General features: G+C 41.4%; 2 protein-coding genes across 4 annotated transcripts; one reads left to right on the forward strand and one right to left on the reverse strand.

Moving 5' to 3' along the window:
• Positions 1 to 8,387: 8,387 nt before the first annotated feature.
• Positions 8,388 to 15,237, reverse strand: LOC139649207 (ADP-ribosylation factor-like protein 5B). The gene is made up of 6 exons (XM_071525549.1): positions 14,826 to 15,237; positions 13,090 to 13,150; positions 12,842 to 12,989; positions 11,911 to 11,994; positions 11,520 to 11,671; positions 8,388 to 10,607 (listed from the first exon to the last, which is right to left on the reverse strand). Exons 1-6 carry the CDS (start codon positions 14,869 to 14,871, stop codon positions 10,559 to 10,561), a joined length of 540 nt encoding a protein of 179 aa, XP_071381650.1. The 5' UTR covers positions 14,872 to 15,237; the 3' UTR covers positions 8,388 to 10,558.
• Positions 15,238 to 15,709: 472 nt separating this feature from the next.
• Positions 15,710 to 22,655, forward strand: nsun6 (NOP2/Sun RNA methyltransferase 6). 3 transcript variants are annotated; one of them, XM_071525990.1, is made up of 12 exons: positions 15,710 to 15,714; positions 16,227 to 16,328; positions 16,470 to 16,625; positions 16,775 to 16,875; positions 17,385 to 17,491; positions 17,914 to 18,067; positions 18,204 to 18,285; positions 19,796 to 19,915; positions 20,354 to 20,498; positions 20,594 to 20,739; positions 21,662 to 21,787; positions 21,875 to 22,655. In XM_071525990.1, exons 2-12 carry the CDS (start codon positions 16,254 to 16,256, stop codon positions 22,052 to 22,054), a joined length of 1,392 nt encoding a protein of 463 aa, XP_071382091.1. In that variant the 5' UTR covers positions 15,710 to 15,714; positions 16,227 to 16,253; the 3' UTR covers positions 22,055 to 22,655. The 3 variants fall into 3 exon arrangements, with proteins under 3 accessions (XP_071382091.1, XP_071382100.1, XP_071382108.1); XM_071525999.1 differs by having other exon boundaries at positions 16,778 to 16,875; XM_071526007.1 differs by lacking the exons at positions 15,710 to 15,714; positions 16,470 to 16,625 and having other exon boundaries at positions 16,254 to 16,328; positions 16,778 to 16,875.
• Positions 22,656 to 23,416: the final 761 nt, after the last annotated feature.

Consider the following 23,416-nt stretch of genomic DNA (forward strand, 5'->3'; position numbering starts at 1 on the left):
GCAGCATCTGTCATGAGGGTCTGAGGGACGATCACTGCCTAGCTTGACCATGACATCGTGCACTTTCCTTTACACTTTACACCTTCTAATTCCAATTTCGCCTTTTTTAATTGTGTTTACTTGAAAGGTAACCCAGTCTTTTTTTTTACGCTGAGTACATTTCAGGACTGTAGCAAGCATGAAATACACTCAGAATAAATCTAAAAATTAAACATATATATATCAATGCTACTCAGGCAGAATATGAGGCAGTTTTTCCTTTCTTTGAAAAGCTAACATTTTGAAGATGTGTGGTGTCATTCCTCCAATAACAGAGTTTGAAATGAAATAAAACCCAGTTAATATACAGAGATGGGGTCATGACATCAATAAAACAGAAGGAGTTCTTTCCTAGCTCTGCTTCAATTTTATAAGGTGTTAAAAATTGATGGAAGTGGTTAAGAGAAAGGCATTAAACTTCATATCAGTGGCCGTGGTGGTGAGATGGACAACCAAAGGGCCGACAGCAATAAATTAAGTAGAAGCATGAGGATATTTATTTGTGTTGTGCACTTTGTGTGTGTGTGTGTGTGTGTGTGTGTGTGTATTAATAACACAGTATACCTGTAGCCTCTGTGGGATGAGTCACTCAGCCTCTCTAAACACAGAGAAGTGATTACATTGACAAACAAAGCATGAATTAAAGCTAAGACATAAATTAAAAGCCTGAATGAACAGCACAAAGATGGAGCTCCTGGCTTGTTATTAATCCACTCATTAACACAGCAACACATCAGCAGCAGCCTGAACAATCCCAAACAAGAAGGTCATACATGAACAACGATGAAACATGGACTTTTTACTGTATTGTGAGAACCGATAGCTGCTTGGAACAGATGCTTCATAGAACTATTAAAGAAAAGAACATCTGCTGGTGTCATCTAGAGAAAGCCCACTGTCAAACGGCTAACTTGTTGGTGATTGATAGAAAATGTAGAATTGGAGATTCTTTGGGACAAACTAAGCAGCCCAGAAAATCACTGGCTTAAAATAACCTGAGGACCTAATAATGTGTGTGATGGAGAAAAAAAAAAGGATGAATGGGGATGTAAATGGACAGTGTCTGCTGTGTTCTCTAGTGTCTTAGGGACATGTATGCTATATCTTGATATAAGTCAGATTTTTAAAGGCATATTCCGCAAAAAACACTACATACAGCATAGAGCCCATTTACCGACTAGGCTATCCACTACAGCTTTAAATCAACTTTCATTCTGGCCTATTCTTTGGCCTACTTCATGTTTGTATGCATATTTTTCATACTATAATTTTTCGTATAGGATGTTAAGATTATGGACATTTTTACCTTCAATATGTGATATAAAGGCTGATAGTGGAGATAGACAGGAAAGACTTGGGGAGAGATAGAGGGGATGACATGCGCTAAAGGTCCCAGGCCGATGGCGCATGGCACTCACCCCAGCCAGCTGAGCCACCAGGACGCCCCGGTTAAAAAAACTGAATGAGAACCAACTGGAGCTTTTTAAATTTCATGCTAGAAAATGAGTGCCAATTTCTTGTCATTAGGTGTATCAGACGCAGTAGAAGATAAAATTAAAGAGTAAATGGGCTGAGATTGGAGTTATATTCCTTTTAACACTGCTGATAGTTTCCAATGTGTTTATAATTATGTAAATCCCCATTGGTGGCACAGTGGCTCAGTGGTTATCACTGTTGAATCACAGCAAGAAGGACCTGCATTAAATTTGCCTGGGTTTCCTCCAGCCGGTCCGGTTTCCTCCCACAGCCCAAAGACATGCAAGTCAGGTAGGTTGGAGACTCTAAATTGCCCATAAGTATGAATGTGAGTGTGATTGAGGTCTGAGGCAACCTGTCTCAGGTGTTACCTTGCCTTCTGCTCAGTGTCTGCTGGACAGCCTCCAGCCCCCTGTGACCCTGGATAGGGATAAAATAAGTAAAATAAAATGACTGAATAAAACTCCATTCTGTTTTGCCTTATTACCCAAAGCAATGTTCACATCTTTTTAGTTTCTCAACTTTTTCCTCAGGTACACTTGACAGGCAAAACTGATGGACATCCATGGCGGTGGGTAGGAGATTTTTGATGCAACTGTGAAGCCTCTAAACCTTCATACTCTTGGCCCTCTGTGGTACATGATCGGAGGCCCCTGCTCTGTAGGCAGATGAGGATGAGCCATGATCCTTGCTGGCCAACAGGGGAGCGGCTGGAGGGGAGTATGTGGATGCTGCATAAATCCCACAATGCACCTTTCAGCGACACCTTTGTTGGTTACATTCTGGGCTACCTGTTACCTTATTTGTCAAGTACATGCCTTAAACCTGTGTGCATCACTGAACTGATGTGTTGCACGTGTTAGTTGAGTTAATGGATGAGTGGTCAAACAGTGCTGTTGTGCTGCTGTATCATGTGGCTGCTGTCATGCAATCTGTTTTGTGATGAAATCTTCAGCTCTCTTTCTTTTACTCTTTCTTTGACTCACGTGGACCTAAGTGTGCAGAAGTTTTGCTCTTCCACTTTGATGTTTCTTGACCTCTAGCACCTTAGCATAAGATAGTAGTCGAGCATGCGGTGATCTTCCTACAGTCCATTGTTATAAAAGATGAGGTATTCATCATTTCTCATTTAAGTGCTGCCTTCTTTCTTAATTAAAATTAAATTTTAATGGGCAGGATGGGCTACTTATCTCATCTAATGGTTGCATAAATGGGGCTGAGTGCGCACACAAATATAAAAAAAAAAAAAAGATAGTCAATAACATTTTTTGAAATAGCTCTCCAAACCTTTGTAGACATGGCACAGGCTGCATTATAGGGGATTAAAATGTACTGTACTGTACATGTGACTTTTGTTTTGTTTGTGACTACATGTACTTTATAACGCAAAGGTTTGAAAGATTATGATAGCATGCTATGTCCATTGAGCCTCTTCTGATGTGTAGATTTTTTTTAAGCGTAAGAATTGCAGGATAATCCATGACATGTAAAGGCAGTATAGCAACAAAAATGGCAGTTTTCTCTCTAAAATATTGAATTATACAAATGCCAGGGGCATCCCCTTTCCCAAACTGTTGAGCATATGGTGTTATTTACAACCATATTGGCATGTGACAGCTATGGTTGGTCCCTATTCAGAAAACTCAAGTGGTTCTTCCCTCTGGCAGATCCTGTCTATATGAAAACCAAATAAAACTGCAATCCAGCAGCCATATTGTTGAATGACTTGCCCCATCCAACTACAGTCTACACTGTTTCCCAGTCAAAATTGTAATAACACATACATGGAATTTTTAAAAGGGTAAGGGTGCACAGTATTCTGGATAGTCTCAGCCTAAAGACAGCATATTAAATGAGACAGCTACTTGGAATCAATGGGACTGCATGATGGTAGCTAGTATTTATTAAACTTCTTAGAGGAAAACACACCGCAAGACAAAAATGAGCAACATCTCAGGGAGAATAAAATCCTTTATGGTAGGAAAATAGAACGGACTATAAGATCAGTGTTGAGGTGGTCAAATCCATTGGTTTGCTGAGGTGGGCGGATTCTTCAAAGAGATAATCCAGGTTCTGTTTCATGTGATGGTCTCTGTGTCCATGAATAGGGTTTTTACACCCTGGGATGTGGGATGAACACCCTCTGCTCACAGACCCTCCTGGCAGCGTGGGATTTGAGCCGCTGCTGGCTCTTGGTCCCCATGGCGATTACTTCTCTGTTACCATTATTATTTTCAGGTTTTTTGTGTCATCACTGGCAGTATACTGTGACTTGAATTAGGACTGGAAGTCCAGGAGACCAGCAATGTTGGATCACTTAATCTTTGATATTAGACTCAGCCTTGTCCCTACATTTTTCATTCATTCAAAATGCATTTTGGACACTGGAAACACATTCCTCCTAATCACTGTTGACATTATATATATGGAAGTATAATTAGCCAAAATATGTTTAAATATATTTCATGATAAAATATATTTTTGGCCAATTTTTTATATTTTCAAACATATCTGTAAACACATTCTGAAATACATATGAAAAGTATTAGATTTTGTGTATGGGTCAACATGTGATTCAATTCTTCAGGCAGTTTCCACATTCAAGTCTCCACTGTCCAACCCTCCCAGAAGGCATCAACAACTCTTACATAGGCAGCTGGTTGTACTTTTGGTTATTGCCATTCAATCATGGGCATACAGTATGCCTGACCTATGCCACGCTATTATTAAGCTGAAATGAAGAACAGTACTCGTGAGCAATGCCATCTTCACACACCAAAGCCCCCTCCCTCCTATTCAGCCAGCAGCCTCAAGTGAAATATATGGCCATTGTCATGAGTTACTTTCATGCATATCTAGTTATTTATCTCATAATTTATTCTCCGGTGTTAAAACAGGGAGGCGTTTTTCCAAGAAGATGGGTGGTGTAGTCATTAAGGAGACTGCCGTTCCGGAAAACACACACACACACACACACACACAATTCAATGCAGACCTCTGAAGACTGGCCAGTCAGGTCAGTACAGCGTCACTTTACCAGAGAAGTGTGTCTGCTGTGAGAGTTTTAACCCACAAGTCTTTCAGTATTGATTGTTTTGAAGCTTAACAGGTTCTTCTGTGCTTATTACCAAAAACAGAGGCTCACTGGTGCGATCAGTCTCTTCTCTAACTCCACTGAATCAATCACTGAGGGCAATGGCAGACTGTACTGGTCATTTATGAAGTACAGGCCTACAACATATCACTGGTCTCTGCAGCAGTGCCATACGGTAGTTGATTCTAGACCTCTTTCATCTTCAGTCAGGCAAACTATTTTTCACTTTCAGCACACTTTTGGACACCTCTGCTGGAAGGCAAAATGCACTCAAACAAGATTAATGACATCCATAGTTCTGGACAATGAACAAAAAGAAAGCCATTTTGCCTGCTGCAGAAAAGCCCCTTCAGGCAACTGTGCTTCAAAAAAGCTGAATCATTTGAATTAAATTAAACTTTTCCTGCCTCTGACATTCAACGGACATGCAGTGGAAAAAAGCAAAATGCAGACTTATACTTTGTGTGTGTGTGTGTGTGTGTTTGTGTGTGTGTGAGAGAGAGAGAGAGAGGAGAGAGAGAGAGAGAGAGAGAGAGAGAGAGAGAGAGAATGAATTTAATAAATAATAACCTTAATTTATACACTTTTAAAAAACAGAGCTTACAAACAATCATAACCAACATCATATTAATAAAATATATTACAAGTAAAGACAAGAAGGCCCCACAATCTTAAAATCATTTCTAAACCTAACAGATAACAAGGGTAGAGATGTATAAAGTGTCATTTTCTTGATACTAGTCGAGTAATGTGCCTTATTCTGCCTAGTTTCAGATATTGACATTTGCGTCCAGAAAATAAATAAATGAAACCGCATTGGAAACAAGTGGAACCATCCAATCCCACTGGCAAAACCCTTCACCCGTTTCAAGAAAAACAAGATTTCAAGCTCAATATGAAACCAAATGACTTGAACATCCTTTGCGATCATCTGTTTAAGCCCTGCATTTGCTTTCAACAGGTGTTTCATATTATTTTGTTGGCCTGCCCTCTCACAGTCTCAGCAATTATTATTAGAAACATGGGATTTTGTAAGAAAATTTCTTATGAAGGGTAAGATATAAGACTATTGACACAAAAAAGTTGATACAAGCCTAGAATACCATGAATACATTATGTTTACTGCAGCAGATCAAAGGGAAATTCCTTAGGTGGAGAAAAAATAACTGGATTATTGCCTTCTGGAATGATGCTGAAGGTTTAAACTTGGATCGAAGATGAAGGCTACATTTTTAGATTGATATCTGTTGAAGGACCAAGAGACTGCTGAATTTGTCTTGAAATGCATTCAGGGCCAATAACAACAACTTTGGTTTTTGTCAGAGCTTAACTGCAGAAAGTTCTGAGACATCAGACATAAACAGTAATGCAATATGCACAAGCTACAAATCATTGGGTTTTACTGACAGATATAGCTGAGTATCATTGGAATTGCAGCGGAGGACAACACCATGCCAGTGGATAAGATAAGATAAGATAAGATAAGATAAGATAAGATAAGATAAGATAAGATTGCACTTTATTGATCCCCTGGAAGAAATTCAGGTGCCACAGCAGCAATTAGCAGAACAGTGCCAAGGAAGTCAAGTACAGGAAAGGGAAAGGTAATCAATGAGGTGCAAAGTGGTAGTACAGTGAGAATGAAATTGGGCCTAGAATTGAGCCTTGAGGTACACCATGTCACTAAAGAGGTGGAGGGAACATGGTCACCAGTGGAAACCTGCCAAATAGAAAATTTGACAGGTTGAAAGATGAGAACCATTCCAGATTCCAACCCAGTGTATATGTCTATCAAGCAGAATGAACAATCTCAAATGTGACACAATATCCATAAGTTCTTGCAGAGAAATTGCAGTAAAGTGACTGAGCAAGTCCAAGTGAGGGAAGAGTATTCTTGGATCGAATATTTTCAACCTTGTCAAAAACTTTTTAGTCTGCATGGAGGAAGCAGAAATTGATTGGCAGAAATTAGACCAGAAAAAGATGTCCTTATTTGAGGTTAGTAAAGTCCTAAAGTCCTAAAGTCCTATAGTCCTATAGTGTTAAGTCCTTCAACTGTAGGTAATGGACATGTAGTTTACTGGTTCTTCTGCATTCCCTTATCAGCTCACGACTGCTGTGAGAAATAACCCCAGTGTCCTCCATCATGGGACAATCATACTATAATACGTCTTCTTCTTATTGAAAACACCATTTAAGTTCTTAATGTATAGGCAGTACGTACACTGTGGTAGTATGTTGACAGTTTTCTTATGTGGGAGATATCCAGCCAAAGGACAGTACAATCTCCATTTTGGAATTCTGCTAACTATTGAATTAGGAGGAGCCCCTATAAAGCCAGTATACAATCCAGACTGATTGTAATAAATACCTTAACATTTAATTCCCAATAGGTTTTAAGAATAATTCCCTTCAACAGACCCTCAACAAGCCACCACTCTCAAATTGAATCCTGATACGGTAAATAGCTACATGATAGGGATGATGCATGTGGACATAAGATTACCTATATATGCAAAACAGTTGGGATACACAGACTTAGTAGAGACTAAGAGATGTCTCTTTGGGGAACACTGGTTTCAGCAGCCAAGATCAATATTTGCCTTTAGCTGATAACTGGTAAAGGGCATGAAGGCTTTTTTTTTTACACAACCCTGAAACAGTTGGGACTTGTGATGAATAGACAGAGCAATGTCGCCACCTGGTGGATGATATAGAATTCTACAGTGTTACAGAGAAATATAGGCAGGCTAAAGAGAAAAGAACAAAAAGGAAGAGAAACTTTCATACAATAGATATTGGGAGATAAAATAAATAGAATCCATGTGAATTGCCTTCCCTAATTCAGCGTCAAAGGCATCATAAAGGGAGACCTAAGAATACTTCCTAGCATTACAAGAGTTCAGAAAACCCATGGATAGACAAGCTAAAAGGAGTGAAATTTCAATTCAAACATGGCATTTTCTCAATAATGAAATTCATTGTATAAGGTTCAATGAAAGCGTAGACATTCTGGGTGTGGGATCTGCTAAATTAATAGCACAGCAAGAGAATAAAGCATATTACGTGTTAAAAACAAATGTTTTCAACTGGATGTTCACAATGATTATAACAATATATTAAACGATGCCAAGGATTTTCACTTGACAAGATATATTTACACTGTCATGCCCCCTTTTATTTAATATCTCCATCAGTCCACATCCATTTATCAACTCTCATTATTGATAGAAGTTATGCATGATTGACAGAAAAACAAAAACATTCCCTCATGCTGAGTGCCAGCATCAGTCACTGATAATAGAGGAGGTGCATTCCCTCAAGCGTAAATTATGCCTGCTATTTCAATAAACAGTTGCAAATTACATAATTTAATGTTCAAATAATATACAAGAGATGGGTTTTAGGAGACCGCGCTCAGATCAGTCTGTATTATCCTTGTTTAAACTGTCTTCTCAAACTATTGACCTTCGGTGTCTATTGAAAATGTATTTGAACTTGTACTTGATTTCCTGTACGCCTCTTGACATGAATATGATTTGACTGAAGTGAATGATCTGTGACCCACAAACACCCTATTTAAGACAGAAGTGGACCTCTAATCCACAGACACCGCCAAGTGCCAAAAATATTTGTTCCATCATAAATTAAACACTCCTCGTTGTCAATTGCAACCCTGTTCTTCTGAGAGAACTCCCATTATAATTAACCTTACAACTTAAAAAGGACCTCTCCACATTAACATTTTAATAGAAAGAAACCATGCCAAGCTCAGGGTTCAAAACAAAATTTTATTAAAAACAAAAGAGAAATGCGTGACCCAGATTACACACGTCGTCACACTGATTGAAAGTGTATTGTCAGTTCCCTTGCTTTGTGAGATCAAGGTAAAAACCATTAATGCTGCAGAGAGACTGGGTCTGGACAGTTCCCTCTTTTGCCTGTTAGTGTAAAAGTACCTTATTACACAACGTTGAGCAATATATTCTAGAGACCCAGAGGCACTCCAAGACCAAGATGGACACCATCTTTTCATCATCACCATTATCATCATCTTCGTTCTAGTCAGTACTCTGATTCAGAATCCATTTAACAATGAAACTCATGCACTTGCTCCTTCTTGTACCCATTTTGGCCATTGAGGAACTAAGAGAAGGTATACAAGGTTTCAAAGTGACACGTGCATAGATCTGTTAGCAAGTTAAGGGAATTCTTATATCAGGTCAATGGAGTAACAAACCCTGATCGTAAAAAGAGGGAAACAAGGGTAAAAAAAAAAACAGGTCAGACTGTCAGATTGACTTACATACACACACACACGGTCCTCCAGACACTCAAGACCAGCATGGTTAAGGCCGAGGCTTCGACAAGTACTGTAGTAACAACTCCATCTATTTGATGACCTAAACATCGAGTTAAGATCATCTTAATGCTACTAAACCATTGGAAACCTCAGTCAAGATGGGTAAGGAGAAACAACTTTGCATACATGCCAAGCTCTGAAATGTTGTGGCACATTCGATACAGGGCAACGTAACCCTGAGCCGTCAAGGCCGACAAAACAATTGCTTCAAGGGTGTGCACCTGTTTGATGGTAGCTTATGCTGATTCTTAAATCAAAAGTACAAAGTATTTTAAGAGAAATATGAGTCAGAATGGCTGTAGAACATGGTAAATGAAAAGCTCATATTAAGATGTCAGCCACAAATGCTTGTAGCAGACCAGTGACCATCTCTTAATACAAAATAGGTCTAGAGGCTAACTAGCTGTGATTATCAACCTGCCCTTCCTGACACTGACAGTCTATAAAAGCAAAAACAATGCTCAATAAAATAAACAAAATTAAATAAAAATCATAATGCAGCATTGACAAAACATACTGTGTAAATTAAAATACTGTTATAAAACTGAGCTTTATACTTGCATTTGAAATAGGGCTGCATCTGAAATGGGGCTGAAAAGTATTGGCCAATTATTAGTGTTTTGCAAAACTCAATGTATGGCTGATATAACATCAGCTTGTTCCCGGGGTTAGGTAAAATTAAAAAAAGTTTGCACGCCAGCATATGAACCTGGACCATTTGGCTGAATAATGTACATGTAGCGGCTCACAGTTAATAGGAAGGGAGATTCATACCTCTTAACACTAGTTTTACCACATTTACACACAGCACCAATGAGTTCTAATGTGAAAATAACCACCACCAATGTAGCTTATGAAACTGAGATCTTGTGTAACAGACGATAACTGTATTAAGAATGAGAAGGTAGAGAAAAAAAAAAAATAATGAGAACATTACACCATTGTTTAAAACCCTAATCAAGTCTGTGCAGTGTAACAGAGAACTTAATGCCACCATACCCATCCAAATTGTTTTTACAATACTGCTGTGTGCAAGTCATAATCCCTTTGTTTGCCCCATCAAATATGACCTGAACATGAACAAACGTCTGTGGAGGCAATGAAAATCAATAGAAAGCTGCACCATTTGTTCCACAAGAGTCGAGCATCCTTGTGATGTTCATGGCAATATTCTGACATGATATGGTGTTATGTAACATGATATGTATGTAGTGTTGATGATCGGTGTCCACTGCCCTGCCTTGCACTGGACACACTGCTGGACTTGAGTCCCCACCGAGAGACTTTTCTTCTCCTCCTCTGCTGTAAAACTGATTGCTAGTTCCATGATCAAGTGCCATGGTGAGTTCTGGTCAAGTTTCCATTGAAAAACAAGTATTTTGGAGGTGTAGCAGCTCCATTGTTACAAGTATGGTCTGGTAGAGCTAAGTGGAAACACTTGCTTCCTGTGCAGTCTTGAGAGGTCAAAGTTGAACTTTTGTCATTTAAAAAAACAAAACAAAAAACAACAGCCAGACGGGACAAGCTGTTGTGCCACCTTTTGTAGGTGGTGCAGGTAGTCAGTCAGTCAAAGGCTGAGGGAGAGGCTATCTTAATCCAGCCCTCGAGGTCATCCACTCAAGGCCTTGGCATAAGCTGAAAACAAAAACAATGAAGATATGCGTCAGTGGAGGAAAAGGTTTCAGGGTTCCTACAGTTACTCAGGCATCAAATTCAAGGATGTTTCGATGCTTTTCAACGTCATCTTCAAGGATTCGTTTAAGACTTATTTTTTCCCCCTAATGTTGTTGTCAGAACAACTGAGGGTCATATCATTTATTCCAACACTGGATTGTTACCAACGTAGTTAAAAACACAGATACTGGTGTGTCAAACCAGGAGGCGGTGATCTTTATGTACCTGATCCATTGTTACTATGCTACAGTGGCTCTCCCGTGAATAAGTTGCTCCTGTAATCACGGCGGTCCCACTGGCATTTGAATAGGTTTGGGACTTGATAAGTTTTTATTAATGTCAATTCCTTAATGTTTCTGAATTGAGATATGCAACAGGTGTGCCTCCTCTTGTGGCCCTTTCTGGCTGAGTGCTCTGCTGGAGTCAAAATGTCACGAAAAAGCCATGGATAGCGGCACTCCAAAAATATTACCAACAGCAAGCCTCTGCCTCAGTTGACGGTTTTTATTTTGGCTTCATCAGGCTAACACATTTCGGCATAAAGCCTAGTCTAGACTGAAATGTCATGGTTTTTAAATAATAAACAGGTTCTGCTAGAGGCGAAGCATTTAAGCATATCTGGAACATATAAATGCCTTGTATCACAATCAAGAACCTTCAATTTTATATAATGTTCACAGAAACTGTGTGCCAATTAATGACTTCAATGGTATATTTTACTATGAGATCAAGCTCCTTCGGGACTTTCTGTCCAAAATACATAAACCTTGAAAACATTTTAAGGCTCATAAGAGCCCTGAGCAGCTGTTAAAGTGTGTGTGTCTGTCATTTTGCCTTTGGAGTGTGTATGGCAACAAGGCCATCTTCTCTTACCCCTCTCCTGTGAGTGCGCAGCAGGACTGGATGTGCCAGGGGTGGTCTTTGATGGAGCTCAGGGTGAGGTATTTGGAGATCTCCGCTGCAGACATACAGTCCTTCATATCCTGCTTATTGGCAAATATCAACACAGCTGCTTTCCTCAGGTCCTGAGGGGAGGCAGAAGGAGCGGACAAGAGAACAATGAAACCACAACCCTGCACTCTGCACACCATTTTACCACGACCTCCGAACAATGTGACAGGCTGGAAACTGAGACGTGATTGAGGGTTAGCCTTGCAGGAAAATCAATGCCTATGAATCAACAAGGCTAGTTCTGTTCTATTTTATTTTCTTATAGCTTTTCCTCTGCTGGTCCTTGCCCCATGTATGAAGTCGGGTGTTTTACCTCATGAGCCAGCATCCTGTAGAGCTCCTCTTTAGAGATGGCCAACCTCTCTCTGTCTGTGCTGTCCACCACCAGAATGATGAACTGCAGAGTAGAGGAAGCAAAAATCACACTGAGCAACCTTTTCAAAAGCCATTTACAGCAATGCACTGAAACACAGTGGGTGGCTACTTCCTGGCCAAGGGTCTCACAATGGCCTTGCCCCGCAGATGGTGACTGCTATGCTAATAGCCCTTTTTGAATAACAGAGAGTGACAACACATGACAAAAGAACAAGGGCATCAGATTTTGGAGAGAGGTGTGAAAGCGTGAATAAGAGATGGGTTGTTGCTTGAGACAATGCAGCGAGGACGTGTCTTGCAGATGTTGGGTGTTACATCAGGAGAGTATGGCCTATGCTGTGTTACAGTATAAACTTGGAACTGTATGGGCTATAGATATTGGTTGAAGTGAATTCCTGTGGTTTCGAACAGAGCTTTCTTCAGCGTCTCCCACTCCCCCGCTCTCGCTATAACTGTCCTGTTTTTTTTTCCCCTCTCTCGTTCTGTCCATACGCTGTGGAGGCTGACCCTAGCCTTGCCTTTCAGACGGGCCCCTTTGTGGGAGAGTGACCTCTGACTTGGGCGGCCCCTACTGCCGTCTGTGCTCTGAACAAACACACCAGCTGCCATGCTCAGGGAGGGAACTGCTGCTGGGCACTACTTTTGTTCCCCTCACTGACAACAGCTATTAGGGATTAAGAGCCCTGCTATAGTTACAGCTCTGCACTGCAGCCCTCACCACAACAGTGAATCTATGCCTACAGACATGCAGGCCCATAGGGAGGACAGCATCAAGATGATAATTTCAGCTTGAACTGAGCTTTAATGCATGGTTGGCATGTGAATATAATGTATATGGAGAGGTGTGTGTTCCAGTTGTGTGCAGTCACCTCTGTATTGGAGTAGTAGGTGTTCCAGGAGGACCTGAGAGACTCCTGCCCTCCTATATCCCACATCAGGAAGTGAGTGTTCTTCACCACTATTTCTTCCACATTGCTTCCGATGGTGGGTGATGTATGGACCACCTCATTCATCAGACTAGATAAAACAGAAAAGGATAAAAGTCATTTCTGGCAAAGCCAAAAAAAAATGGGGCAGCCAGAGATAGGTGCAATTATATGAAAAGAAAATTACTTACAATTGGTAGAGTATCGTAGTTTTTCCCGCATTGTCTAGTCCCACGATTATCACCTTGTGCTCTGCAAAACACGGGGAAAAAATACAATATTAACCCTGAGATTTCCATGAGCTGTGGTCTATTGCTGGGGTTTCAGTGAACCCAACCACCCTAGCCATTCACCAACTTTAAGAGTTGACCCATATCTCACTCTGATGTAAATGAAAGGCTTTCATTGTCCACCACACTATAAAAAACAATATCCCGCCAGGAGTATGTCAAAGAGTATGCCTGGCTTCCTTCTATACGATGCCTTCCTGTCATTCATTGCAGCCCATTCAGAATCATAAAGAGGCTGAATTTCCTTCCTTCCTCTTCCTTCAAAGCTACCTGACCTCCTTCTTCAATCATAGCTTTAACTGCAGTAACTTGTGCCCATTCATAAATCCGCTAACAGTGTTTTAACAACCGGGCAACGGTAAGGGCTGTAACGGCCGCTTGTGAAGCAGGCACACATGACAGACCAAAGGCAGAATCAAAGCTGGCACATACATGCTAGAATATCCCACTTGAGTGTTTTGACTTTTCCACCTTCCAAGGCCTCTGGCTGTCGGGGAGGAAGGAAGTCTGGTCAGAGGGCTCACAATTCTGACAGCCTTGGTGCACCACACAGGGCTTTGGAGGATGTTGCATGTCTATTACTTCCTGAGAGAGTAGCTACCCTGCGGTGACAGTGGATGGCCAACACAACTAAATTTGTCATCGTCTCATCCAACCATCACAAAATCCACATTTCAATATTGTAATTAAATTATGCCAGTCTTGGCTATACATATAACCCCTTACTCTACAACTTCATGGAAACGACCCGTCTACAAACACAAGGACTGTTCTACTATTACATCTAATAATTCCACTTAGGCCTAAACTCTGATCTCTTTAAGTGATTGAAACCTGACACTGGGAACAGTATAATCTAGAATTAGTGAGTGGGATTACGAGTGCCATGCTGCTATCGTCAGGGCCAGGTAGAAAAGCACAAAGGAATTAGACCAAAGAGAGAGCCTTTCATATGTTCTTCCAGAATCAGCATCAGAGTAGTATAGAGCATGGGGAAGGCAACTTCAACTTAACCTATGACTACAACTGAAGATCTCGCCCTTTGTAAATTAAAAAAAGACAATGAACCCATTTTGCTTTATCTAGCTAGAACCTCCCAAGATGACGACGTTAGCACTACACAATGCCGCTGATGTTGATCAAAGTGAGAATTTAGTTGAAGACATTTTAAGTAATAGCCCCCAAGGAAAAGTCATTGATGTGTCCAGCTAACGTTGGCTAACACTGGTTTACAACTCGATGAAAAAGCTCTTACATCATCAACAAGTGGCTTATTGTAAATTCACATAATCATGTTAACGTTAACTAGCTAACACACTGTACATCACATTAGGTGACATAATGTTAACTGGCCAACATGTTTGTTAAGCGCCTGAAGTGATTTTAAGTAAATAACGCTAGCTAACGCGAAATCTTTTAGATGTGCTGGCATGCAAGAGAGACAAAGAGTTCAAGTGGGAGAGCAATCCGAGTCTTACAGTCACCAAGATATCTACGCTAGTAACCTATAGTAAAGCTAGATAATACCCCCGACTGGCCAAACGTTAGCTTTATCGGTCTTGTTGCTCACTTCATGCTAGCTAACACTTCACAGCCGTTACAATTTCACCGCGCTACCTAAGAGCTAACGTACCCACCTTGATTACAAAAGAAACTCCACAGTTTGGCGAATATGAGGCCCATTGTAGAAGATGATGGCAATGTCCTTACAGCTGTGTAACGTTAGCTACCCAACGTTAACTCGCTAGCAGCAGTGTCAGCAGCGGCTGAGTGGGCAGCAGCACCGAGCCTCACCAGTCCACACCGTACAATCCCTCGCTGACTGCGGCTAGCTAACATTAGCTGTACCTCTTGTCCGACAGAAACCTCACCGACCTTTTTGAACCGGACTCCATGCGCGCCGACAACATCTAAAACGCGACTAGTGCAAGGCAAAATGTGGGTTAATGGTACAGGATAAGTGCTGACTTATTTACTGAGTGTCTAAGGTATCGTTAAAGGCTCCTGAACCGTGCAAACCGAGGCTGTTAACGGCAGAGCTGCTCAGTGTTGACTCAACACACAGGCAGCCCGTTAGCTGGCTCACTGCCTCTAGAAAAGCAGCCCCCACTATCCGGTTACTTGGTGACGTTGTGGCTTGTCATTTGAGGGCTTTACTGTACGCACAGATTGTACTAAGAAATGCTTTATTTAGACACAATTTTTAAAATGCGTCTGAAAAAAATAGAATTGACATCACTATGTAGTAATATGTAATAACCAATGCACGTATATGTGTATGCTGAGGCACTGCATAGATAGTTGAAACAGTCACACATTTTAATCTACATTATAAAAATGAATAAGAAAAAACGTCAATTCAGCCAAAAATCTCTCATAAATGCTGACATTAGCCACCCCATGAGCGATCAAGTGGTTGATTAATTCGACTACAAAACTGTTTTCATCATTATCACGTGGTCAATGTTTAGTGACGTATACGGAAGTAGCAGAACCGTGCTTTCTAGTCTGCACTGCACAGAAAACGTGAGTACTGTTTGTCTAAGTAAAATCAAAGTAACTAGCCAACATTAGTTTAATCCATAGCTATTACTCCCCAAGTGATAAAAGTAGTATACAGAATAGGCTTGATTGGTTAGAGAAAGTTTCAGTGATAACAGCTTCCAAACCGATCTGTACTGGACACTATTTATTATAAAAACTATAAAAACTTTTGGGAGGAGGCACTTCCCAAGGAGGTTTCATAATAGTAGATGGATGTCCCTTTTTAAATATCTCGTGTTTGTTCAATTTTATCCAAATAGTACCAATGGTAGACAGGCATAACAAGTGACCAACTGCACAAAGAAAAGGACTAAGATATAAACTGATGGCTCTCATCTTTGTTTATCTACTAGTGTCAACAAGCCATCACCATGGGCTTGTAAGCTCTGTAGAGACTTATATCTGTCGTACTGCTTCTGCAACTCAGCATGTATGCAATCCATAAGTGATTTGGATTTGTGTTATTGATTAGATATTACTTGTTTTTTGTGCAGATTGAAGTCTGGTTAAGAACAGAAGAAATGTCAATTTTCCCAAGAATTTCTCTGAAGCCAGAAGTCAGTGATTACCTCAAGAATGTCTTCTTAAACAAGGAGGTGAGGCACCCTACTGCACACCAACATCATATATATGGGTTTTGCCATTATTTACCCAGCTCCAGCCACATCTTACCATGTAGCTTTCCTACTTCTTGACCTTTTTGGTCCTGACTTTGTCCTGTTCTGTGCTGGGTTCAGGTGTTAGCTGCAGTTGGCCGTCAGGAGGCAGAGTGCCGCTTCCAGAGGCTTCTGCTGTGCCTGTCTCACCCCCCCGCATTCACCTGTGTACGGGCCAGTACTCACCTCGCCCCCCTGGAAGAGATCAGGCACAAGCTGGGGGAAGAGCTGAACAAGGTGAGCCTTTGCCTTTATAGAAGAGTGAAACAGAGAGAGAGAAGAAGAGTATATTTTAAGAGTTTGTTGGTGTGGATATACATATGTTGGTGGTGCCCAGCAGTGGAGTTAGATTGGATTAGATGTTCAGAATGCTGTTTTCGTTGCAGCAGCAGATGTGCGGCTCTCCAACAGCAGAGGAGGTTCCCGTTCAGATTCTCTCTCACCCGTGCATTCCAGATGTGCTGCTCCTTCCTGTCACTGGCCCAAGGTATGCGAGGAATGCCAGAGCAACGTCAGCCAAATCTGAATCTGCTTTATAGAGCACACACAAAGCCCCAAATCACCAGTATCTGTCCCTCCACTGGGCTGGAGTTATGCAGGGCCAAAAACCACATGTAATTTCATGGTATGCTACTACCAAAATAGATTATTCTCCTGACTTCCGTTCAAAGACGGGCTCGACAACACAAATTATAGAAAAACAAGTAGTCACATAGTTGGCATGACATTCACTTTTCACACCCTCAGAAAGCTGAAATGTGAGTGCGTGAAATAAACGTCACAGCGAATGTACGGAGGAGTGTGTGACTGTTATAAAGTTCATCAGTGCCAAATAGTTTGCACCTCTTTGGGTGTTCATTCTGCTACTTTTTTGATGCGTGAACAACTCAAATCCAAGCCACAGCTGTCGGGGTGTTTGTGTGAGGGAGAGCCATTATATATAGTGGTGCTTTTGCGTGTGTGTGTGTGTGACTGGCCTCTGCCCTCCACTCCCAGGCCCGTGACCCAGCTCAGCTCGGAGGTGGTGGTGGGCGCTCAGTGTGGCAGCGCTGTTCTGAGAGGGGCTCATGTCTTTGCCCCAGGGATCGTCGGCAGCCCCAAGTGTAAGAAGACACACATTATTTAAAAAAAAAAAACAACCAATCAAAGCATATATTTTTCCTATTTTCCAATTCTGTAGCTATAGAACCATGTCGTGTTTTGAATTCCTGTCAATGTGCTATTTTTTGTAAGTTATCTAGAAGCAAAAAAAGGAAATCTGCGAGTGTGTGGATCTTTTTGAGAGTGCAGATTTCCCTTTTTTTGGTTCTTGAATTAATTTGAAATCGACGCACCAGAGAAGCCTTATTTTATGTCCATTTTCTTACCCAGCATATGGACTTTCTTAGTCATTTACTTTTCTAAGTTATCTATTAAGATCACATTGTGTTCATTCTGCAGCTTGTAATTCATTCTGATAGACAAGGCTGGAAGTCAGGGTGCGGTTGTTTGACTTGAAATCTGCTCGCGATGCGTTTGTTCTCAGTCATGAAGTCTGGAGATGCGGTGTCTGTCTTCTCCGACTTGGAGGGCAAGTGCACCCGGGGAGCCAAGGACTTCCAGGGGAAGAGAGTGTTTCTGGGAAATGGAGTTGCTGAAATGGACCGCTCCAGCATTTTCTGCACAGGTGAACCTGCCAAGTAGGTAGACTCTAGTCACTGTTAGAAATATGGGAATAATTGCAAATGTAATAATTACACTGTATGTATCATGGTAATCGTGTGCTCTGAAATCCCAAAAGGAGAAAAACATAGTGACTGTCTTGTGTTCATCCAGAGGTATTGGTGTCCGGATGGTAGAACCACTTTACCAAAGTCCTTCCTTCGATGGAGTTCTGCCCAGCCTGGCGTTCCTGCAGGTATTTCTTCTGTTACTTCTTTAAATGTTTGATACATGAACTCAGACTGATCAGTCCTGAGATCAAGGGAGCTGTTTCCCAGAGGCTTCATAACTTTATCATAAAGACCCTTTGAAGATATACTTTTCGTTTTTTTGATGTGTCTTTCACAACCTTTGCAACTCATAAGTGCTTTTATTTATTTATTTATTTATTTTTTAAAGTGCTTTTAAATCATTTGCAGAATCTGAAGAGGTCTAGGATAGTTTTAGGGCGGATAAGAACATTCTGTCCTCACCGTTCCACTCTGACCTCAAAAGCAACTCACAAGCATAAAATAGAAAAGTGTTTGTACCACATTTGATAAATATGTCAGTCTTGCTAGAATGTATACCAATTTGAAGAGCAATAGTCTATTGCTGGTAATCATAAACTTTTATGCAGGAAATTTTACATTGGTAATTCATGCATTACCTGGGTGAATAGACAGATCGACATATTATAGTCAGGACTTTGCTAAGTTTAAAAAGTTGGTGCAGGCAAGCATAACCACAAGATGTTTGTTTTAGGCTGTGCCCAAAACAAAAATATAGTGCTGGTTGGGCTCAGAAAATTCATGCAAAATTATTGTTGGAAATGTGAATCAGCACATTCAGTACCAGACATAGACCCTAGACTGATTTTGTACTTTAGAGCATTTGAAACAACATATAAGTCATTATGATCTGTGTTTATGTGCCAAAGTATTACAATAGCATGTCCTTTCATAATTTTGAAGAAACTACTATTACTCCATACCTATAGATGAAGTCTGTACACTCTTTCAAATCTTCTAGTTTCTATTGCTTTGAGGCCTGAAAACTCATTAAATCAGACGTTCATTCATTTCACTTTCTTTTTGAAATAGTAACCAACAATCATTTTGTCAGAGTAGGTATCACTGTTTTAAATGGTGTAAATCTTATTTTGGAATGAAACTCTTCAACTGCTGGTGTTGACATATTGTGGCTGTAATAGCCACCTTTCAACGATATAATTAAGTCTAAGAATTGATACAGTGGCTGTAGAATATTTTTGCATTCAGATGACTCTATCCACTCCTCCAGTCCTCTTAACATTCAATACAAGTAGCCCAAGAAACTTTGCAGGCTTGTCTGGAAAACAGTTATGGACTTCTGCCTGTGCTGTAGAAACTTTTGTATATGGTTAAGATACATTGAATCTGGGCAGAGCATTATCATTTATTATAATTTCTTTCTTCCATTTCATCCTATTCCATATAACTACCTCATGGTACTCTTGTCCAGTGAACTACTGGACAATACTCTGTGCCATGCTGCCTGAATGTACACAGCAGCTGATTTTTGAATGTCTATTAGAGTGATTATTATACTCTACTGTCTATTAGGTTTGCTGATATATCGGGCCACTGTCTATTTGCACAGTATGTACAGTGTGTCAGTCGGCTATGTTCTGTTTTGCTTCTGTACATTTATTGCACCGGACAAATAAAGGGATTCATGTTCTGTAGAACCTTCCCTCTGTGGTTGTGGGACATGTGCTGGGGCCCCGACCTGGAGAACGCATCCTGGACATGTGTGCTGCACCTGGGGGGAAGACCTGCCACATTGCTGCCCTCATGGGCGATCAGGTACAACTCCCAGAGAGTTTGTGAACAGTCAACAGCAGACATGAGCTCACTTACATACATTTTGAGAGTGTAGTCTAAAAATGCACACCTAACATACAGTATGACCTGCAGCAACAAAGTTCCTTAGAAAAGGAAATATTTTAGGTGAATGGTTGTGTTCCATAGGGGAATGAAGTAGTGGCCTCCATGAAGTAGTGGCTTTATTAGATATACCCAACATGCGTGAACTGCATGTAATCAAATTCGCTAGTTACAGGTATTTGTTTTATTTAATTTAAGTGGAGTGGACACAGAAAATCTGTAGATATTATCAGGCTTTATAAGACACATTCATTACAGACTCCAATTGCGTTATAGATTATCGGCCTGAAAACATAGTTGATGCTCTTTGCGTCTTTTTCATGACTTTATGACTTTGTCTCTTTCTCTCCCACACAGGGTGAGGTAGTGGCCCTGGACAGGATCCGAAATAAGATAGATCGCATCCGTCAGAATGCCCAAATGTTGCATTTGCACTGTATCAAAGCTCATTTCTTCAACAGCACTCAGGCTGTGAGCAGCGACCCGGCCCAGGACACTGAAGGTACAGAGTGTCAGCTCCTGTCTATCTGGTATGAATAAACACAGGACTCAGTAAATAGTTAGCATCTCGGTATCTCTCTCCTGTAAATGTCGCAGGACCTCCCTTCCTCCCCGAGAGTTTTGACCGGATTCTGTTGGACGCCCCTTGCAGCGGCCTGGGACAGAGACCCAACATGGCCATCACCTGGAGCCTCAAGGAGATCTGCTCCTACCAGCCACTGCAGCGCAAGTTATTCCATGCTGTATGTTTAACACACACATACAGACACATACATGTATAACTTCCTTTCTTTCCCTTTTTATGCTAAAACTATGTGGGTGTTTTCACATTGCATTGATAGTGACTCATCTTGGACAGTAGGTGGCGGCATGGGGCAGTTATTTTATTGTACTGCTCCAGGTTACAGAGCTTTAATGAACAGCTTAAAGGGAACATCCACCCCAAAGCAAAATTTACAAATCTCTTACAAAAATGTACAAATCTCCCCCAAAGCTATAATTGAGAAACAAGACTCCAATCTTTGATGTCATGAAGTGGATTTGATCCACTGACACTGTGATGCTGACTTTTTGGACTTGTACAGTAGAATTTTTCTTAAGCTTACACACTCATGAGTTTTTTTCTTTGTACAACTTACAGCATTGTGTTAGAAACCGTGTCAATATTCTTAAGAAAACCATCTTCTGTATTGCCACATTGTCCAAAGTTGGTCTCTTAATTGGTGTCTAGGAAGCAGCTCCAGAAAGCATTGCTTCAGGATATCTTGGACTTCAGTAGTAGCTCTCTTGTTTCTAGCTTTGGGAGAGAGCTGCACATTTACGTAAATGTTGATTTAACTGTCCGAGTTGAAAGGAATAACAAATGTGAAATCTGTTTTAGGGTGGACTTTTGCTTTAAGTATGGCTAGCAGATGGATTACTACAGGGAGATTAGAGTCCAGTGCAGGGGACATCATTTATCCCAGTGACACATAGTGCTCCATCAGTGTCCACCAGCATTGCCTTAAGGCTTTTCAGTATGTGGGCTGAAGAGAGACTGCTTTTAGGTAGATGCTGATGTCTACAACACATGTTTAGACTAGACTGTTTGTAGTTGTGTGGCATATTAATAAAAGGTCTGTAAGTGTATAAATCCTCCTAAATTGAGCTTGTGCTTGCTTGCAGGCAGTGCGGTTGCTGAAGAGAGGAGGGGTCCTGGTGTACAGCACCTGCACAGTGACTCTAGCAGAGAATGAGGAGCAGGTAGCCTGGGCCCTCCAGACCTTTCCCTGCCTTACACTTCAGCCTCAGGTAACGGCACTCTGGCCCATGTGGACACACTCACGCATATGCCCGTAAACAGAAACCAAACAGAAAACTTGTTCACATCTTTCTCAGGAGCCTCACATCGGAGCAGAAGGCATGCCGGGAGCCGGCCTGTCACCTGAGCAGCTGCGTCTCCTCCAGAGGTTCAGTCCTGAGCTGAGCTGGGACCAGACGGAGCCGCCAGCCCTCCTCCCCAGCAGAGCCAACAGGGACACTATTGGCTTCTTTATCGCCAAGTTCCTGAAACACTGACCGGAGAGCACGTTTTCTCTCTTATCGGTATACAGAGCGGCGCTGCTCTCTGCCGACGGCCCCTTACATGAGACTGCAGAGAGAGGGGAACAATAGTGTTTACAGTATGACACTCTGTATGCTTAGACAGGGCGGTGTTGACAAAGACACTCACTGTGCTGTTTACAACATCTGCCTCTCAGCAGCTGCTCTCTAAAACTGTGGGCCATATAGGGATGAGCTTTATAAACACGGAGGGCAGGAGAGAGGGAGGGATCTGAGTGCGAGAACGAGAGAGGGGGGCAACGTGGGGATGGAGAAGGGGAGAGAGTGAATGAGTATTGGCAAATGCAGCACTGCTGGCGTCGCCATAACAACAGTGACGACACAGCTGCCATGGTGACAGTGGATTCGCTGGATCTCAGAGCGTAGATCAGGAAGTAGTGTGCAGAAAGAGGTCATGAGAGGTATTAACAATTTACTGCCTTTTAGTAGTGGTTCAGACAACTGGGACCGCTAGTAATTACTAATGCTGTTTGTAAAAGGGAAATGATGCTGGTGTCTGGCTCTCCCTGAATCGCTGCATTCACCTCATTGAAATTGTGTTCGTTTGATATGTTTCTCTCAAATAAAAGTTCCTTTCAAAGAATTGTGCCATTTTTTTTTTGCTATGCATGTCTAGCATATATAAGGCTTACCTGTAGATATTCTGATTATATTGGTGAAATGTTGGTCTTTCAATGAAAATCACAACACTGCTCACAAATTCATTCACTGGAAACTGAATTATGGTTGTCCATTAAATCTGTGTACAGAGTGTAACGTTTAGATTTGGAGCTACAGCACACAGCCTTCTGGCCCATTCTGGCACTCATATGCAGGATTCAGAAAACCTTCACAGTGACCTCAGCTCACCTCCTCTTCCTGGGAATACCACCAGACTTTCTCGTCAAAGCATCCACACAACTGTCTGAACTGAAATGACAGCACACTGCACGGTACTTGCAAAACAATCACGAGTCACATCAGCTTGCTGGGTATGTGCGCTGAATGAAGGGGTAGAGTACTGATTAAAATGGCTGCGGCACAAAGGGTTTTGTATCAGACTCGGGATAAGGATTTTTCAGTCCCTTTATGTTTAACAACGTTAAGATTCTCCCGAGATTAAATCGGCTTAAATGGGACTGCAGCTTTTGGAGTGTGTCAGTTTGGCTATTTTGGTGGCTTCTGTGTGTGGGGATGCAGGAAAAAACACCTCCCTATTTTAGATTCATCCACTCAGTTTTGTCATTCATTGTTGTCGCCATGACGACTCAGGAGGCAGGCAGGTGAGTCCACCTCAATTTCTCAGCGGAGTTTCTAAGGACTATTTATAGATGTTGC

This window comes from Centroberyx affinis, unplaced genomic scaffold (genome assembly GCF_046629955.1).
Source record: "Centroberyx affinis isolate AG114_WGS23_722 - 3 ecotype Tasmania unplaced genomic scaffold, CSIRO-AGI_Caff_v1 ptg000109l_1, whole genome shotgun sequence".
Classification (NCBI taxonomy): domain Eukaryota; kingdom Metazoa; phylum Chordata; class Actinopteri; order Beryciformes; family Berycidae; genus Centroberyx; species Centroberyx affinis.

Excerpts from the sequence above, each read along its gene's own strand:
- LOC139649207 (XM_071525549.1), bottom strand. The coding sequence starts at position 14,871 with ATGGGCCTCATATTCGCCAAACTGTGGAGTTTCTTTTGTAATCAAG. Across the intron at positions 11,995-12,841 it reads CCTACTACTCCAATACAGAG|TTCATCATTCTGGTGGTGGA; the intron begins GTGACTGCACAC and ends TCTACTCTGCAG. Across the intron at positions 10,608-11,519 it reads TGCGCACTCACAGGAGAGGG|CTTATGCCAAGGCCTTGAGT; the intron begins GTAAGAGAAGAT and ends TTTTGTTTTCAG.
- nsun6 (XM_071525990.1), top strand. The coding sequence starts at position 16,254 with ATGTCAATTTTCCCAAGAATTTCTCTGAAGCCAGAAGTCAGTGATTAC. Across the intron at positions 16,876-17,384 it reads CTTCCTGTCACTGGCCCAAG|GCCCGTGACCCAGCTCAGCT; the intron begins GTATGCGAGGAA and ends CTCCACTCCCAG. Across the intron at positions 21,788-21,874 it reads GCCTTACACTTCAGCCTCAG|GAGCCTCACATCGGAGCAGA; the intron begins GTAACGGCACTC and ends CATCTTTCTCAG.